The sequence below is a fragment of the Felis catus genome, chromosome D3 (genome assembly GCF_018350175.1).
Source record: "Felis catus isolate Fca126 chromosome D3, F.catus_Fca126_mat1.0, whole genome shotgun sequence".
In the NCBI taxonomy this organism is placed as follows: Eukaryota; Metazoa; Chordata; class Mammalia; order Carnivora; family Felidae; genus Felis; species Felis catus.
The window spans coordinates 52,862,774-52,882,995 of NC_058379.1; the positions used below are offsets into that span (position 1 = coordinate 52,862,774).

At 35.6% G+C, this 20,222-nt stretch overlaps 1 protein-coding gene across 4 annotated transcripts in view; it reads right to left on the reverse strand.

Annotated features, from left to right (window-relative positions):
• The window catches only part of DSC1 (desmocollin 1), a 346,452-nt gene that overhangs the window by 7,437 nt on the left and 318,793 nt on the right, over positions 1-20,222 (reverse strand). For all 4 annotated transcript variants that reach the window (XM_019815118.2, XM_003995095.5, XM_019815119.3 and 1 more), the window contains 10 exons: positions 18,734-18,936; positions 17,408-17,527; positions 16,243-16,398; positions 10,881-11,025; positions 9,176-9,342; positions 8,545-8,679; positions 6,946-7,131; positions 4,383-4,642; positions 4,157-4,299; positions 73-285 (listed from right to left, as the gene is read on the reverse strand). In XM_019815118.2, the coding sequence (XP_019670677.1) occupies positions 73-285; positions 4,157-4,299; positions 4,383-4,642; positions 6,946-7,131; positions 8,545-8,679; positions 9,176-9,342; positions 10,881-11,025; positions 16,243-16,398; positions 17,408-17,527; positions 18,734-18,936 (1,728 nt within the window). The remainder of the gene's footprint in view (positions 1-72; positions 286-4,156; positions 4,300-4,382; positions 4,643-6,945; positions 7,132-8,544; positions 8,680-9,175; positions 9,343-10,880; positions 11,026-16,242; positions 16,399-17,407; positions 17,528-18,733; positions 18,937-20,222) is intronic.

The window sequence follows — 20,222 nt, forward strand, 5'->3', positions numbered from 1 at the left end:
ACTAAAGTGAATGTCAACATCATCAGCCATCCTAAGTTCCTAATGATTAGAAGATTAAGCAGAATTACATACCATCCTTTGTTTCTAAATTCCAAAGTTTGTTGGCAGAATTATCCAGAAAGAATTCAAAAGGTGGACCATTCTCAGGTCCATCTGCGTCTACAGGTTCGAGAACGGCATAATCCTTAGCATGCTGGCAAATTGTCACTTCTTTATCAATTTGCGGTGGGTGATCGTTATTATCTTCCAGAAGAACTACCAGGGTTCCCGTGCATGATCTGCCAGCTAAGAAAGATTAAAACCAGCATATTTTTACTTAAGACTTTATTTTCAACATCTCTATGCTACACAGATGACATCTGCTTTCTACTGGCTATCTGAACTTGAATTTCACACACTTTTTAGAGCACAAATACTATTGCTACAAGTACAAATAGTGACATGTCACTCTTCATTAAAGATTGATGGCTGTATCAGGTATCTTGAGGTGCTTTTTAAAATAAAAAGGTATGAGATTATAAGTAATATCACTACAGAGCAACCAGTTGAAAATAAAATTGATTTCTTACACCTTTCTGAAGAGCATATGTTCATCCTGAAAATACAAAGGCTTTGGTCATCAGTCACTTCCTTTGACTTCCTCTCCTGACTCATTTCCTCACATCCTCTTTGCTCAGACTTTGTGAAACTTATCAAACCCACGAGGTGTGCTCCTTCTTGTCTGCTTTGGTACATTCTGTTGCCACTGCTAGGAATACTTTTGTCTTTCTCTTTGCCTGACAAAATCTGGTTATCCTTCAAGAATCCCCTCAAATATCGCCTCCTCGTGAAACTTGCTGTGACTTATATGGACAATGGTAGCAATATTCTCCTTTGAGTTCCCACAGCACTTTGGTCATCATTGACTCACACACTGAACTGTGAACATGTTCGTCCTAAGAACTGAGTCATACTCACCTTGATAGCCTATTGATCTTCCCAGCATTTATTCGCTAACTTATAACTTCATACTAACACACTGAACATAATAGTAATGCTATTACTATTTTATACTTTCCAAAAAACTTAGTTGAATAAACTATAAAAATAAATTTGCACCCCCTCCCTCATTCAATAAATATGTTTTTGACAATAGGAGTTCTTACTCATCTCTAGATGGCCACTGGTATTGTACTAATACTTTACACATTAAGCCTCCATAAATATTTTTAATGACAACATTGCCCATTATTTGTGTTTAAACGATAATGCAGCTCAAAAAACAAGTTTAAAATTTATCATTTGTGATAGGATAATAAACTACAATAAATGACAAGCTTTCAAAATTGAAATAAACAGAAAAATAATTGATGTTTTCTTTTTTTTTGCTTCCAATACCAGTCTAAATTTTGAGTGTATATGTTGAATTTATCATAAACACCACTACAAATCATATATAAATATCATCCATTTTTAGTTTGAAATAAGACTTAAGTGATATCTTGAATGCTTTAGTGATTTTTGTCTGTTGAATAACTACAAAATTAATTTATTAAAAGTGACTTTTAAATTACTTAACAAAAGGCACCCACTATATACCTATTTAGAAACTATTCTATGTGAACAAATTTTGCAATATCTACAAATAAAAGAAAGATCTAGGTCTTCTAGTAAGAAATCTGCAATAGGATATAAACATTTTGATACTTCCAGAAATTTGTAGCTAGATCTGAACACAAGTAACAACTTCAAAATCACCAAACTAACAAAGACGTGTTAATTTTCACAATCAATCTAGTTACAGGAACAGGATATACATGAGAAACAATGAAACATCCTTTTCTAGAGAAGACACATCACCTGTGATAATTAACATATTATTCCCTGGGAAGGGGGCCTTATGAAGTATTAAGAGAAGACCTGAACACAAACGAGTGGAAACAATCACAGATGTCACTGCCATTCATTTGAAGTTAAGGGACTTGAATCTCAAACAGGTGGGACAGTGCTACACTAGGCAGAGGGTGTATAAAACAGTGTTTTCTAGAGTGACAGCGGGGAAACCAGCCTGCTTAACAAAGAAGACTAACACAAGAAACAAAGCAAATAAATTGGATTCTAGGAAAGCTAGAAGAATGTCTGGGTCATCATCCTGAAACATGTATGAGCATCAAAAGTAAATGTTCACGTGGAACTATAAGTAGTTACTTATATATTTGGTCCTTGGAAATACAGATTAACGGATTAAAGTTCCAATGAACAAAAGCATTGGTGTCACCATATCGTCTTATATTAATACTTGTAATATCCATGTCTTTATTTCTTCTTGAGCACACCCAGGTTATTCGTGAGCCTGGGACACAGAATCTTACAGTTTAGATGTGGCATTTCATTTCCTTGTACTTTTAGCAACCAAAGACAAAGTTAATTTCTCATATTTCTGTTCTCCATATTTTCCTTCTCTTCAAATAGTATTTCATTTTCCTATCACCAACCTTCTTCATTTCTTGAAATCTCCCTTTATCCTTTAATCTGGGCAGCTCTTAACTGATTTCTCCCTCTTATGATATCCATACATTTATGGGGAAAGTTGTCATACCAAGAACCTCTTATGAGAATATAATAGTCCTTTAACTGGTATCATGTGAGAATTTGCCCAGTGTTAGGAATTCTAGTTTTCATGGTAACATGCCTGGTACTTGGAACTTACTAGACTGTCAACATTTGTGGAATAAATGAGGAGAAATAAATCCTTCTGAATGACATAATAATCATGTTCTTGAATCATTCAGATTTCACTTTCGTTTATACAAGAGTAGCAAATCACCCATGGTTTTAGAGTGGTGGCAACATCATATTTCTCAGCTAATGTTTTCACCATTCTTTGGTAGCTTTTTTGTCCTTCCTATATTGAAAGAACTACATCAAAAGCCTGTGTGAGAGATATCAAGAGGAAGGGAAGATCATATGTACATGGTTATGTAATGATAGCCACATTTACATTTTCTTTTAGATTTTGAAACCTAAGTATTTTGGGCATATGGGAATAACATTTTACAATTGCTTGTTTGTATATTTTTATGGTATATACATTAGCAATAGTAGCACATGTATACAAACATAGTGGCAAATATAGGGAGGTTGCTGTGTGCGGATCTCAGCCAGTGGATAACCAATTTTGTGGCTGGACTGGCCCTTGTGGTTCTTAGATGATTGCAAGGTGCCATAGCCATCAGGAGGCTTTTGGAGAAAAAAGGTCCTGGAAATTATGTGGCTCAGCTGAGGCCACAAAGCAAGGTTGTCGTGGGCAGGAAGAAAAAAAGCAAGCCTGGGGTACTGCTTTTATCGGGGTCAAGAGTTGGGGCTAAGGGTTTCTGGAGCTCATTCTTTACTGGTGAATTTAAAATATTGGAGCAAGAATTTAAAGCACTGGGAAGTGAAAACAAGCAACCCCAGTGGTCAGTTCCTGAAAGCAAGCAAGATCTCTAAAATGAAGGAACGTGGGGTATTGGGATGTGGCTTGGGTCTTTGTCTAGTCTGCTTGGCAGACTAGATGGCAGATAGCCATCTTTGAAGTGGATGCCTTAGCAATCAAAGCTTAAGTCAGGCAAGCACTTGCATTACAAAACAAACGAAACTGTCAGGGCACACATTACAATGGTGCACATTCAAAAATGGTTTACTGTAGGAGTGTTCGTTCAAAAGGGTTTTGAAAACACTACTTTATGATATCTGAAGGACACTTCTTCACAAGAAAAGTTCTAGAATTAAGCAGAAGGACTGTAAGCCACAGCAAAAGACTGAAGAGTCGTTTGATCATTTCTTAGGAAATACGATTAAGTGCTTTGTTACCCATTATGAGACGCTCAGAACAAACTTACCTTGAGCCACTGTTATAGGTGGGTTAAACCCTTTCAGCAAGTTCAAACCATAATAATCTAAATCTGTACTCCTGAAGACTGGAGATCCTGGAGGAGGCCACCGTGTCTCTGGCCATTCATTCATCACTTCCTAGCTTTGCGTTACTGACGCACTAGAGCTGATGTTGGGTGGTCTCCAATAAATTGAGCAGTCAGTGCAAACATATTTCACACTAAGTTTGGATCTGGCAATAAACAAAGTTCACCCCAAGATTTCCTTAAAGATACATCCTGTATTTCTAGAAAACTGTACTCACCTGCATCCATTGCAACCACGGAAACATTGTATTGGTCGTGTTTTACAAATTTTGATTCTCTATCTAGCACTTTTATAGTTCTCAAGTCACCAGTGTGTTCATTAATTTCAAACCAGTTATCTTCGTCTCCTATCTTCTTATACCTAATTTTTAGAAATCAAATGTAAATGCTCAAACCAAAGATTGAACATAATCTCAAAATATGTTATTTTGAAGAATACATTACCTTAAGCCTTCACCGCTGCGTGTTTCCGGATCCAACGCTTTGTATCCCTGGAGTTCTTTTCCAACTGGGAGGCCATCTGTACTCTGAAGAACTTTTACTGGTGGTTGGCATTCAGGGCCCTCATCACTGTCTTTAATTTTAACAGTGACAGTTGTAGTGCACATAGTAGGAGCTTTTGAGTTTGCTGCTTTAGCGAATTGTGCTTCATTAAGTACACCAATTTGCAAAACAACCTCGCGATGGACTTCATAGTTCAATGCCTGTTCAATAAGCATACTTTAATCAGTCAATTTGGAGCACTGTATATCACAGAAGACTTATAAGTATGATTCCAAGTTTTAGCACAAAAAGGAATATCATTTTTGCATATAAAATGCTACCCAAAGCAGGTGCTAATGTAGTTAAAGATGAATAGTTAACTTCCTATAATGAGAAACAAACACTATCAAATACAAAATTGTTGACGATTCAACCAATTTTTCTTCTCTCTTTTCTTTCAGAATGTCTTGCCTTCACGTTTTTCATTACAGGTTTAAATATTAATAGAAATACAGAATAAGTGTTTGAATAAATCCAAATTTATCAAATGAGGTAACAGTGATAACTAAGAGGTATATAAAAAGTATAAATAGATGGGGCGCCTGGGTGGCGCAGTCGGTTAAGCGTCCGACTTCAGCCAGGTCACTATCTCGCGGTCCGGGAGTTCGAGCCCCGAGTCGGGCTCTGGGCTGATGGCTCAGAGCCTGGAGCCTGTTTCCGATTCTGTGTCTCCCTCTCTCTCTGCCCCTCCCCCGTTCATGCTCTGTCTCTCTCTGTCCCAAAAATAAATAAACGTTGAAAAAAAAAATTTAAAAAAAAAGTATAAATAGAAATATATAAAATAATTAGACTACTAGAACATGAGATTTGGCTATAATGGAGCAGTTGCTTTGAGTGTATGAGTAAAAGTTATGATATTACTGAAGTACATTATATTTATGTTTTTTTAATGATTATATTTAGGTTTGTATAGCTCCTAATCAAAGTGCTCAGTTCTGAACTGAATAATGAGAAGCATCCTGAAACAAAAGTTAAACAATTAGAGACTAAAATCTATCAGGACAACAACAAAAAAAAAAGGAAAGCAAGAGAAAGAAACCTAGACCCCTCAAAAAAACAAAAAGAAACAAACAAAAAACCCAAGAAAGAACAAGACGAGTGAGAGAAAGAAAAAGCAATATAATAATTAAATGGCATTTTCTAAAAATCTTAGGAGGAAAGTACAACTTGTGCATATATACACAAGAGTGCATATATGCACAAGAATACATAAGAAAATACACTGTCCCTAAGAAATTAATCAGGAAAGTTATGCAACAGGTTAGTGAGGGCTCTGGAAAGAAGGACTCTGAAAAGAATCAGATTTGTCTACAGTTATAACACCCTGAATATGCCTGATCTCATCTGATCTCAGAAGCTCAGCAGGGTCGGGCCTCATTAGTACTTTGAAGGGAGAAAAAAGAACCAGATTTAGTTCAAGTAATCATTCTGGGTGCCACTAATTGCAACTGAATTTTTTTTTTTAATTTTTTTTCAACGTTTATTTATTTTTGGGACAGAGAGAGACAGAGCATGAACGGGGGAGGGGCAGAGAGAGAGGGAGACACAGAATCGGAAACAGGCTCCAGGCTCTGAGCCATCAGCCCAGAGCCCGACGCGGGGCTCGAACTCCCGGACCGCGAGATCGTGACCTGGCTGAAGTCGGACGCTTAACCGACTGCGCCACCCAGGCGCCCCGCAACTGAATTTTTAAAATCCCCAAATGCTGGCTACCTCAAATATAGGAGAAAGAATAGGAATAGCTGCTTAATATTTAATAGTCTGTCTTGTACATTATAGAAAAGTAAAAGTATAATATGAGCATGGAGGCACTTGAAAAGTCAAGAGGTTTGACTTCCAGTAGTGATTCTTCTATTTCTGTCTTGTGTTCCATAAAATAAAGGATTTGGACAAGTGGGTATCTAAGGTTTCTTCTAAGACTAATACTTGATTACTAATACAGTATTTCTCTGCCTTGGTTTTCACTACGTATGGAACAATGTGTTTTGTACCCATAATGCCTATCTTCTTCCTCTTTTTTTTTTCTTTATTTTGAAAGAGAGAGAGAGAAAGCATGAGCAGGGGAAGGGCAGAGAGAGAGAGAGAGAGAAAATCCTAAGGAGGCTCCTCGCTGTTAGGGCAGAGCCTAACACAGGGCTCAATTTCACGAACCACAAGATTATGACCTGAGCTGAGATCAAGACCCATATGCTTAACCAACTGAGTCACTCAGGTGCCCTAATGCCTACCTTCTAAGAATGAAGATGAGGGTAAGATCATCATCATAACAAAATCATCATAACAAAACATTTATGTAAACCAATAGAAATCATTTCAGCATTGTCTCTGTTCACATACATACAGTCAAATACATACAGAGATATATAGTACATAGGATATAGATATAGATATGTAGATAGCAATGCCCAAGTGTAAGTTAGTATTTTTTAAAATATTGCTTGATCATTTTTTTGTTCTTGTTTACCTTGACAACACACAAGACTGCTTCATTTGTATTGGGGTCTGTGCTAATTTTGAAGTTTCCATTTTCATTTCCCTGTAGGATCTTATATATAGCCTTTGAGTGAGGAGTGTTTGGTAAGTCCTGATCATGTACCGCCATTCGTAAAATCTCAACATCAATTCTGTTTTCTTCTACTTCTGTAAAATACTAAAACAATTGTCCCCTGTTATTACAAATTCATAGCATTAACATGATTTTCTACTCTAAAACTTACATTTAAAGAAATATTCAACAAAGTGATATGAGAACGTGCAATCATATATTGGAAAGAATATACAAATTTCATGTATAGTGTACTTCTCACTAAACTGACTTTTCAAATCTTACTCATTCTTCAAAGACTAATTCATGTCTTAACTTCTAAACTTCTCTAAATCATTCAAGCCCTCAGATTTGTCTCTATTCTGAATCCCCTCAATATTTACAGTCTCTGGCCCCTTTTATATGAACATATTAAACCTTCAATATTTGTAGATAATTATAACCTACATTGATTTCTTATTATTACTGGATGATTTGTTACTATGCCAATTTTTGTTTTTAATTTACTTCTGATTCACTAGCAAACATTTTAAGGAAAAAGTTTTTCCTTTTTTGAGAAATTAAATCACATTTTTTCCTCTTCCTCCAAAGAATAAATGTTTACAGAAACATATTATATTAATTAAAAGACTAAAGAAAGTAGTAAATCAGAATCCTCTAGAGATGTAAGATGAATTCATAGAGGGATGATAGCCTGATACCTTTGAAGTATAACAGATCTTAATTCTAATCCCAGTTTTTTCTCTTACATGGTCTACACGTATGAGATCATGAGCAAGTTATTTAACTGACTTTTCATTTTCTCAAATAAAATATGGGATAAACATACCCTTAAAAGTTGTAGGGATCCATATAAAACAGTCTATGAATGTACCTATCACTAGGGGTTCTCTCTTCTTTAACTTGTTCTCTGGTATAGATTAATGAAAAAATGAAGATTACTCACTAAAAGTTCAAGAAAGAAAAACTATTTCCTGGAAGTATCATCCTGTATATATTTCTTGTATTGTGTATTTCCTAAGGGAAAGTTTGCTCCTATGTGATGTTGGAAGACTGCATATAGATGACGGTGGGGGAGTGGGGGGGAGGTGCACACTGCACTTACTGATCTCCCAGCAGAGCAGAAAACACAAAGCTAGTCTCCTTTTAACATCTTAGGAAGTTAAAGTGAGAATGATACCAGAGAGAGGGCCACTTCTCCTGTACTCTATAAAAGGAATTTAAATCCAAGGCATCACTAACAGACTTTGGCATCCAAGAAAATGATGAATACATGAACAGCAAGCATCAAGGGTTAAGAGGCCATTAGACAGCCAAGAGAATAGTTTTTTCCCTAGCATTTAGAAATGCCCGGTCCTTCAATTATTGTTACAGAAAATCTTTTTTTGTTTATATGTCATCTGTAAGCAGTAGCTCTTAAAACCAAAAATGTGTAGTCTCACAGAGCTACCAAATTCCAGATGTGTTTTTTTGAAAAAGTAAGTGAACCTTGGTAAACAAATACAAAGATGTACTCACAGATGTTTCAGTAAAATATGGTGAATTGTCATTTTCATCCTCAAGTGAAATTGTAATTGTTCCTGTATTAAATAAACCAAAAGGTTGCCCCCCCATGTCTCGCACTTCCATTATTAACTGGTATGTATCACATTTCTGAAAAAGAAAAGAAAAAGGTATATTGACGAACACTTATATTTCCTATAACTTATAATTCTCATAGCCATTGCTTAGGATCTGATTATTTTACACTTATTTTATTTTATTTTATTTTATTTTATTTTATTTTATCTTATTTTATTTTATTTTATTTTTTTAAAAGGCTACCTTAAAGATAAATATATAACAAGAGATTGGCTAGTCAGTACAATAGAAAACTGATGTACCTAACCTAACATTTTAAAATGTAAAGCTATTTTATCATTCACATCAAATTAGGTCAATGATTTTAAGTGAGAACTTGTCTAATATCTTGTACCTTCCCCGAATCTCTGTAGAGACAAAGAAAGTATCAGAGAAGCCCTAAGGACAGCCTGTATAGAAGCCAGCTGGGGGAGGTGGCTGTAGGATGCCTTATTGTAACTTCTCTGGGAGTTCATTATCAGTTTAAATATAGCTTAGTGATTATAAAATTAATTAATCAGCTCATTACTTCTCTATCCAGTAAAGGTGTAGTTGTGGTGATGACACCTGTATCTGGATGTATGGAGAAGTGCTTTGGATGATCTGGGATTTGCTGTAAGATTTTATATTTCAGACGAGTATGTAGAGTGTCAGGTTCATCGTGGTCTATGGCAGTCACTTGTCCCACTGAAGTTCCTGTTTAGATAAATGCAATATCATCAACAATTTAAAAGAGCAATATAATTGAATTACAAACAAGGTATGGTTGTAGTATATTCTCCCCAAAACCACAAGTGGATTGATTTTACAGGTTAGTGGAGTGGCTAAAGCTCTCCCAAACTCCAAGCTCCCCTTACTTGGAAACTTCACTTATGTGGGTACTATGAATAACACGGTTTATATTCCACACATTTGAGAGTATCCACCCCACCCTTGATAGCAGCGGTTCTCAAATTCTTCCCCCCTACCCACCACCCCAGTTCATGGACTATTTTTGGATGGGACCTTCTCTGTATATCTTCTTTTATACCTGAACTTGATAATGTTAATTAGAGGAATAGCACAGCTTTGAATACGATAAGAAAGATTTTACACTTTGATATTTTAATAAATGTGCTGAATTGTTAATATTCAAGTAATGCAGGTAACTATTAGTACACTGTGTAGCAGTCTGAATATCATTTGGACAAGCTTTACGGCCCAGAAAACATTGTATTAGAAATGTTGCTTTACCAAACTACTAACTGTGAAAGAACAATATTAAACATGCATGCATACATAATGACAATAGAATGGATGAGGCATTTCTTGCAACTTTTTGCTTTTTTTGAAAGTTTATTTATTTTGAGAGAGAGTGAGACAGTGTGCATGTGTGGGAGGGGCAGAGAGAGAGGGAGAGAGAGAATTCTAAGCTAATATATTTAATAGCTAATAGAATTCTAAGCTAATAGAATTAGCGAATAGCACAGAGCCTGATGACAGGGCTCAATCTCATGAACCGTGAGTCCATGGCCTGAGCCGAGATCAAGAGTTGGATGCTTAACCAACTGAGCCACACAGGTACCCCTCTTGTAACTTTTTTCTTTTTAAAATAAACCTCATAGTCCTATGCCCATTGATGTGCCTAGGTCACAGTCTTGGCTGCCTAAGAGCATTAAGCCAGTTTAGCTTTTTTAATTTGTCTGAAAAATTTGCCAACTAAAGCAATATATTTATTTTTATAAGTCAGATAAACATTTCCATGAGATGATCTATTTCTGGGTCCTTGAAAATTTACTGAAACTTTGTAAAGATTCAAATTATTTATTGCTTTATAAAGGCATCTGTGACACCTATGTACATGGTCAAATCATAAAACATAAACAGCATTTGTCACACGTTCATATTCATAGCGGATTCAGCTGCTTTCTATATGAGCATCGAAGAAATGAGGGCAAAAAGGTTTGCCTCTGAAGAGTATATGATCTTGTAAGACTACAAAGTTTCATGTAGAATACTCTTGACATTCAAGCATTTTAAGAAAAAAATATTTATTTATTTAAGTAATCTCTACACCCCACATGGGGCTCAAGCTCACAACCCTGAGATCAAGAGTCGCAGACTCTTCCAACTAAGCCAGCCAGGCACCCCTGACATTCAAGCATTTTTAAATGTTTTGCATACTTGTGTTTCAAGCATGACTGAGGAGCTGAATCAAAGCAAAAATCTAGTGTTTTTCTAAGAAGGGAACTTACCAGTTCGACAATTTTCAGGCACACTAAAGATAGTCACTTTGTTTTCAAAATATGGAGCATTATCGTTATCATCTTCCACTTTGAATAGCAAGGGGAGCGGGTACTCTGGCGCGTAGCCGTCTGCAGTGGTTGCATAGGCATACAGCTGAAAGGTAGACAAACACCATCAGCTCCTTCTCAAATGACAAACGATACACAAAATTAGGCCTAGCGGATGGGGAAAGACATGATGTTTAAAAAGTCCTCCACAAAAGAATATGTAACTAAGAACTTAAGCGATGGAAAACACACCAGCGCAGACAATGACCTTATGGCTTTGATACTCTTGTAGTGTTCACATTCTCCCACCAGGTACCATGCACCCCAGAATGAGGCTACTCTGCTCTCTGAATTAATCACATGCCCTCTGCTTGTTAGAGCACACAAATTTCCCCCACTTATGCTAATGACAAGTACTTTTTTTAAGTCTACAAAAAACAGGATTCCATTTATTTACAGATTTGCAGAGATGTATACATAGATATCAACTATCTTCAGTGATCCAATTATGAATTCTTTTCTCTACTTATCTGTACTTTCTCATTTTTCTATCATAAATATATATTTGTTATGTATTAAAAGTGCCAATAAAATCATATACATATTTCAAACTCAATCTCATAATAATATATCTTGACCCCAAAGCTGGGATTTAATGTGTTTTCCTTGTAAACACCATCAATTTATTTCTTTCTACCTCTTATATGCTTTATGCATAACAATTGTTCAATAAATAGCCATTGAACTAAATGGATTTTCTCACCGACAGTACCAACTAAATGTGCCCAAGGTAAATTCTGTATTAATTCAGTTCTTCGGAACAATCAATTCTTCCTGATTGTCCTGCTGTGACCATCTTCCAAAATGAACCAGGATTAAAATTCCAGGTATTTAACTCCTCCCTGTCTTTCAATAGCCTGATTAGTTGCCAAGCTCTAGGGATTATGGCATTTCTGTGTCTCTGGCATCCATTATCTCTTTTTAAATCCTTAAAAAATTTTGTTAATCTATTTATTTTGAAAGACAAAGAGAGCCCACACACATAAGCAGGGGAGGGGCAGAGAGAAAGCGAGACAGAATCCCAGGTACTATTTTGGGTACCTGGTTTTATTTTGTTACCAGTGATGAGTTAAGTATCTCCAAAATAAATCAAAACTGAAATCATTATTGTAGAGAGGATGATCCAGATTAGGAATATAGCTAAACTTTAAAGCATAGCCTCGCTCCAGAGGGGAATCCATTTATACTCCAATAATAAAGAAATTATTTATACACTTTCTTATTTAGTCATTAAAGCAACAGTTCCAAAAACTCAATAATAGTAATGGTTTTACAGTTTAGTTCCCATTATTTTATACTGAAAGCAATAATCATGTATATTCAAGTATATGAATATTGTTTAAAAGAAGTATAATATAGGATATTATACTTTAAAATTAGTCACATTTTTAGCTGAATTAAAAGAGTATTATTTACATTTCAGGTGTGTTTTTGATATATTGTTTCTCCCTTGAATTCTTCTGTAGCTTGGAGAATCTCATTTCTTTTAGCCCTTTCACACTGCAATTTGCTGAAATTTTCTTTATCTTTGAGAAGATGCAAATAGTTGCCAACAGAAGTGGGGATTTGAGTTTGACCTTGTAATGAAAGATATCTAATGTTGACTGAGCAGAGTTATGGAGAGAGCAGTGCCACCAAAGCTGAGTGGGTACAGAATGTGATTTGCAACATACATATAAAGATAATGGGTAGACCTATGAGTCTAGAAAAGAAACACATGTTGCAAGATAATAAGGCTCTGGTTGGATAGGTAAGGGATTACACTGAAACCCAATTTTCCCCTATGTATTTACAAAAGATACAGATTATCCTCAACATTCAAAGAGAAAAGTGTTTATAACTGCTTTCTTTCATATATAACTTGGAATTATTGAAGAAAATCCTCTTCTTATTTTTTGAAAAACTTGGAAAAAATGGCCTCATACACATCCCTGAAAGATAAGATGAATTTAATGGTTTAAGACAAACTCCTCAAACTGCAATAATGGTGCAACTCATCCAGAAAAATATTTGCAAGCCAAGATTAAACATGATAACAGGTGGCAAGTGAGAGAACAGGAGCACAAAAAGGATATGTATTGAATTAGACTCATGGTTACTTGTTCTCAATAATCAATAAAATTGAATTATTTCAAGTAATAATAACTGGTTAACACATAACATTTATATATAGGTTATATAAATGCAAAAAGTTGGGAAATCCCATCAAAATCCTATTTTGAAGGCAAAATCCTATAGCATGTGTGTTGTTTGATCTGCCGCTAGAATTGCTTTTAAAGAGCTTTACAGTTTATATATTGATATCACCAATATTATGGTGTTTAATGATGGCAACAGCTCTGAGGTAGGTAAGAGAACTATTAGAAGCCCATAAAATACAGAAGGAAACAGATTCTTGAAGGTTGTGACCCGTCCAAGGCTAAAAGAAAAAGTGGCAGATACTGAAGATCTAATTTCCAGAGAAATAAGCTTTCCAATATAAAGCAATGAGTGAAATTGATTTGATAGGAAAGCAAAGACATATTATTATTATTATTATTATTATTTAATGTTTGTTTATTTTTGAGAGAGAGGGAGACACAGAGTGTGAGCTGGGGAGGGTCAGAGAGAGAGGGAGACATAGAATCCGAAGCAGGGTACAGGCTCTGAGCTGTCAGTACAGAGCCTGACGTGGGGCTGGAACTCAAGAACCATGAGATCATGACCTGAGCCAAAGTCGGATGCTCAACTGACTGAGACATATTATTTTAATTTGCACCTTTATGTTGGTAAAGAAGGCTTCCATTCTATATTGCATGAAGTGATTTCAGAACTTGCATCATGTTTACATCTGTTTGTTATACTTTCTTTTATGAATCTTACTAATTTGCAAGTGATATTTCTTAATAGCAATTCAATCCTATGTTAATTGGAACTAGAGAAATATTGGTAATTCTGAAATAAAAATTAGCCAAAAGCCACTTTAAGCATGAACTCCAAACTATTTTATTCCTTCGTCCTTTAAAAGATGTTAAAAAATAGCAAAGTAACTTTTTTATAAGTAATCTCTGCACCCAATGTGGGGCTCAAACTCATAGCCTTGAGATCAAGAGTCACATGCTCTACCAACTTGAGCCAGCGACGCATCCCAATGTAACTTATTTTTAAAGTTAAACTATTCTCTCCTCCTTTTTACTGGCAATGATCCAGTGGGAAGCAGCTGAAGACCTCCAAATTCCAAAATCCAAAAGCAGAATGTTATCAGCAGAATAAGAAATGAAATGTATGTTGTAGCATACAGAGTATGCACCTTTTTTTTCTCCTCAAGAGAGACTACTAATGTTAGATCTTTTCTTCTTGTGAAGAAGCTATAAAAGGGGCAGAGAATTTACATGTTTACACCCATGCACACACATACACACATCTGTATCTATATATTTATCAGTTATTTATTTGTTTTCTAGATAGATCAAAATGTTTGCAATAATGCTTAACACACCTTTCCTGTAAGAGTCCATGCAAGCTATTTTTTTAAGATTTTCTTTTTAACTAATCTCTACACCCAATGCGGGGCTCAAACTCACAACCCCTAGGTCAAGAATGACACGCTCCACTGAATGAGGAGCCAGGCACCCATATGTAAGCTACTTTTTAAAGTAATGATTTGATATTATTATGAATAAATATGTTTATTCAGAGAATTGGGGTGGAGCATAAAATTATAAAGAAAATACGTCATTCTGATCCAGTCATTTAATTTAATTATGAAATCCCTAAAGTGGGCCGTTAGTATTGTTCTAAAAATTTCACCACCTTATATGGTGCTTTGACATCCTTAGGATAGGGTGTCCACCCTCTACCCCACCCTACCCCCAATCATTAACTTCTTTCACGGCTGCCTTTATGCGGCTACCACTTCCTACTTACGTTCCAGATACCTAAGATGTTACTGTCTGGACTGCCCAAGTATGAGATAATTTTCCCTTTTATGTACTCCTTTATCAAAGAGTTCTTTCATTATACTCATAATTCACATATCCTAATGCTTAACAATTTAATTCATCATCTCCCTGAAACTCACTCTGAATTTCTCCTGTATGTCTGATTAGACATCCGAACATAAGGAAATACGTGAGGTTTGAAAGAGAAAAAAAAGATTTAATTCTCAGAAGAGCTAAAATTTTCCTTTGGGTCAAATTAGATAGACTAAGAGGAATTGGTAAACTTATTCTGGATTACCAAAGAAGGAAAATAAATATCAAAGGTTTTCATGGCTGGAGGATAGTCAGAGACAAGAGAAGAAGCACAATATTATTCAAGAAGTGAAAGCAGTGAATGTCAATCTTAGGATACGTTTAGAATTACACTGGGTAACTTCAAATTTTTAATTGCCTGGGCCCCATCCCAGAACAATTAAATCAGAATTTCTGGGAAATGACCTGAGCATCAGTAGTGTTTAGAAAGTTCTCATGTGATTTATAATGTACAGTCGGGTTGAGACTAGTTGAACGATGCTATTATAGGGAAATTCAAACTCAACAGAATTTACTATTGTCCCAAGATTCTATAGATCAAAGCCTTTCATTTAAAATTCTGTCATTACGAGGCGCCTGGGTGGCTCAGTCGGTTAACCATCCGACTTCAGCTCAGGTCACGATCTCGTGGTCCATGAGCTCAAGCCCCGCGTTGGGCTCTGGGCTGATGGCTCAGAGCCTGGAGCCTGCTTCCGATTCTGTGTCTCCCTCTCTCTCTGCCCCTCCCCCGTTCATGCTCTGTCTCTCTCTGTCTCAAAAATAAATAAACGTTAAAAAAATTAAAAAAAAAAATAAAATTCTGTCATTACATTAAAAAATTTTAAGTTTATTTATTTATTTAGAGAAAGAGAGACAGAGAGAGAGAGAGAGAAAGAGAGAGAGAAAGCGTGAGCAAGAAGGGGCGGGGCAGAGAGAGGGAGAGAGAGAGAGAATCTCAAACAGGCTCCACGCTCAAACTCACTGTGAGATCATGACCTGAGCAGAAATCAAAAGTCTAACACTTAACATCCTGAGCCACCCAGGTGCCCCATCATTACATTTTCTCCCCTTTCTTCTCTTATGATATCCATTATCTTTCTTTATCAATGGTACTAATAGAAATTTGAAGTTTATGTTATATATTGATAATATTTAAATATTAAGTCAAATAATTGATTCTTCTAACATGCAAATAAGCAGCATTGAAAATATTAATACAGTTATTTGAAAGGTAATTCTGAATAAACAATCCAATAATCCAATAATCTTACCGGAAACTGTTCATATTGCTCACGGTCTATACTTCGCGTACAAAAGATATCTCCTGTGTCCTTATCTATGTAGAACAAATTGAAGGGCTCTTTGTCCACGCCTGGTCCACTTATGGAGTAAAAAATGGTGTAGTTCTGTGCAGCATCAGATTGGACCTGTAACAATAAGTGACAGTTTAGGAAAAGAACAAATATGCGATGATAAACATCTTCAACCTAATATGTGGTGATGTTTCCATTTTTAGCACTTCCTCTCTTTCCTATTCGCCTACTCTTTCTTTCCCTTACTTATTTTCTCATCATCTCCCATATTTTTCTAAATTCTTATTCATCTTCTGCAATGTGCAAAGCCACAAACTCAATCATCTATTGGATCCCAAATTCTTTTGAGTGATCTGCATATTTATGGGAAATCTTGGAGTTATACCTTTACAATTCCTATTCACTTAATTATTAGTAGTATATAAAGTATAGGAACAATTTCAGTGTGTTGAGTTATTTGGAATGGAAACATCTCTGATTAAAAAAATAGAAATAATGCAACTTTCCTCCCACAATTAATTCATAATTTCAAACCTGACCTACTTTTACACTCCAGCTATCTGACAGTGATGCCACCTTTTTGGTAAACAAAAATACTGGTCTTTTCTGTGTGGATAACTTTATTTATTTATTTATTTATTTATTTATTTATTTATTTATTTAAAGACTTTATTTTTAAGTAATCTCTACACACAACGTGGGGCTTGAACTCACAACCCCAAGATCAAGAGTCGCGTATCCTACCCACTGAGCCAGCTAGGCACCGTGGATAAGTATTAATGAAAGGGACAGTTGAATTATGCAAAATCTGCTAGGCATGTCCTCTGTCCAAGAATGCTAAATTCTGGTAGACTATTCAGGAGAATCTGGATATAGACCCAAGAGCATCAACAACTCAGTATCTGAAACTTGTCGCTGAATGTTAAATATGATTTCTGGAGGAAAGTGACAAAACACACTGATTCTTTTCTAGTTCTGGTGAATAGATGATCCTTATTAGTACAAGCAGCTTAAAGTCTTGATTCAATTCAAATGGATTGAATTTTAAAATAAACAAGCAAATTTTTAAAAATAAACAAGCAAAAAGCCTCCACTCTACAAAGTCAAACGAGGTAAAATGTACCTGCTGAACATGTTGCGGAAATGGACCTAAGGAGTTCTCCATCAGTGAACAGGGAATAGGGGCCCATCGCCTCTTGCTGCGCTTGAGAACTGGGTCTTTTGTGTGTCTCTTCTTGGGAACCTGCGTGCGATGAGACATGAAGAAATACAATACTGCCTGTCATCAGGAACTGTGATTTTCACATGTACGTTAACATGAGGAAAATAAGTAAGAGTTGTACATAACAAGATCACAGGTAATACCCTCACCATTTCTGTTTTGTATTACTAAGATTCATACACACACGTAGGAACCAGTTTCACCTGATTTAATGAGTTAATCCACCAGAACTTTGTAAGGCATGGATGAAAGATGCCATCTTGAGGAGTATATACCCCCTAAAAATAGGTAATCTGTTAACAAAAGCTAAAAATTAGTTTTATTCCATTAGGAGTGGTACAACCGACATTTTTTAAAATACTAACTATGGTGCAAAGCATTTGTATAACTATACAGAGACAGAGGTCAGCATTTGTTCGAGTATATTTTATTTTATGTAATGTGAAAACTCTCTAATAAGAAATAATGTTTTATAAGCCTTTTCCTAAATTTGTAATATATGTAATGCATATTAATATGTAAGCATATTCTAAATTTGGTGAAGAATTCTTATAATCCAAAGGAATTTAACTAGAGGGGGTCTCCCATAAATCAAATCACTTATTAATAAATTATTTCATAAAACCGATTCATTGGGCAGAATTTGGTTAAAGTGAGACCTATGTGAATTTCAGTAACCTCTCCCTTCCCACTCCTTGATCACTATTACTCACTTCGGGAAAATGAGCCTAGAGCCAGAACATTCAAACCAATCTTGTGGACTGGCTATACTTCATTCTCTAAGGAAACGGACCGGTGGAATTGTCTATTAAATTGGGAGTAAGCTTTAGAGAATCTCTTTAAAGAGACTGAAACCCATAGTCACTTGGGAGAAAGCCACTCAGGGTAGAGTGCCACACCTCCAGCCTGAATCCATTTCCACTGAGTTTTAGACCCACCCCTGCCTGTTCTTCAGGTTGGTTGTGCTTTTAGCCACACCTCAAACCACTATCTGAAACCTATGATATTCTGAGTTTGCTCCCCGGCCCCAGAGCTGTTCATTCTTACACCATTTTGCAAATAGCTCTCCCATGCCTTAAAACTGTCTAGTCTTTACATAAGTTAATTAGAAGTAGAATAAACAAACAAGCGAGCATTCAGGAACAATGATCTTAACGTGGAAGGAAATCTATGAAATGAAGAGTTCTCATAAAGCAGAGTATTACACTTAAGTCTTGATCTATATACCTTCTTTCCTCTCACATCCAGTACAATTTCTATCTCTTTCTGTTCCTGTCTCTGGTCATCTGAAAGAGAAATGTAAAAGCTTTTCCTTGCAGAAGACAAAATGAGGTCATGTGTTGTGTAGATGGAGCCATCTTCTAGAATTCTGAAGTCGGGATCACTTGACAGGATTAGGCTGGCTGACTGGAAGCATTCTTTTGTATTCACTGCAGGGAAGAAATTCACAGTAATTTGTAAAATAAAACAGGAATAGAACAAGTTTTACAGGACTGGCAACTGTGAGTGCTTGAGAAGCAGCAAGAGGGAGGTTACCCTTGGAATTTATTGAGTACCTACTATTATAAAATTTAGGGGCCATGGAAATTAAATAATTAAATAAATGGAGTCATGGTTTCTAGTATTTTCATCATAAATTAATTTGTGAATAGATATAAAATATTTTCTTAGTGTCCCTGGATTTACTGTTTCCACTTGAACTCTTATTTATGGGTTTGTACATATATATATATATATATATATATATGTATATATATATATGTGTGTGTGTGTATACATATACACATATATATATATTTGTGTATATATATATATATAACAGATATATATATATACACAAATTTATCATTTTATATGTAGTGTAACTGTATGATATCAGTAAATTTGGAGCTTGTTTGCAATAATCTTTGGTAGTTAAAACTATCTTGCAAAAAGTAAGAAAACTAGTCTATACTTAAGTAATACTTAGTATATATTGTGGTTGTTATCAAAATATTTCCTTTACAGATTCATATTTAACATATTTAGCATATTTGCTATATGTCTATAAAATATAGATTGTTTATCTTTCTAAGTGTTTTTAGAAGGTATAAGGCAGTGGATTAATTTAAAACTTCAAAGCACTGGGCAAATGATGTCTGTCTTCGAAAGGATACCACTGCTGTATTGAAGATGTAAACTTAAGGCCAATGAAAAACCTTGATGGAAGGAATGTGAGCCTTGGACTCGGACCAACCAACCTACGCTTTAGGGACGGCTCTGAGAGTAAGATTTGTTGCAATTTTGACTTTCACAAGCTATTCTGTGTCATAGATCACAAATTCTTGGTGAATATTTGTTCATTATAATCAACCTTAAGCACAAATATGATGTGGGGGCATTTAAATTTTGACACATTTGTTTTATATCTAATCAACTAAAGAACAACTGGCTTTGGAATTTTGGCAGCAGATTAGCTGATACGGATTAAGATATGCTTCTGGTTTTGGTGCCTTTATTCATTTGAACTAAGCCAATTTAGAGCTTTGATGTTTGCTAACTCTCTGGCAAGAAAAGTATACAACTAACTTGGTACTTTGTTTCTAACCGCTACCAAAACAGAGTAGTCCATCTTTCATTTTATGTCGAATTTTAATGCCAAGTAGCTACTACATGGCTTTATCCCAAAGTTTACTAGAGCACCCTGAAGCTCGATATAGCAGTGAAAACTATAATA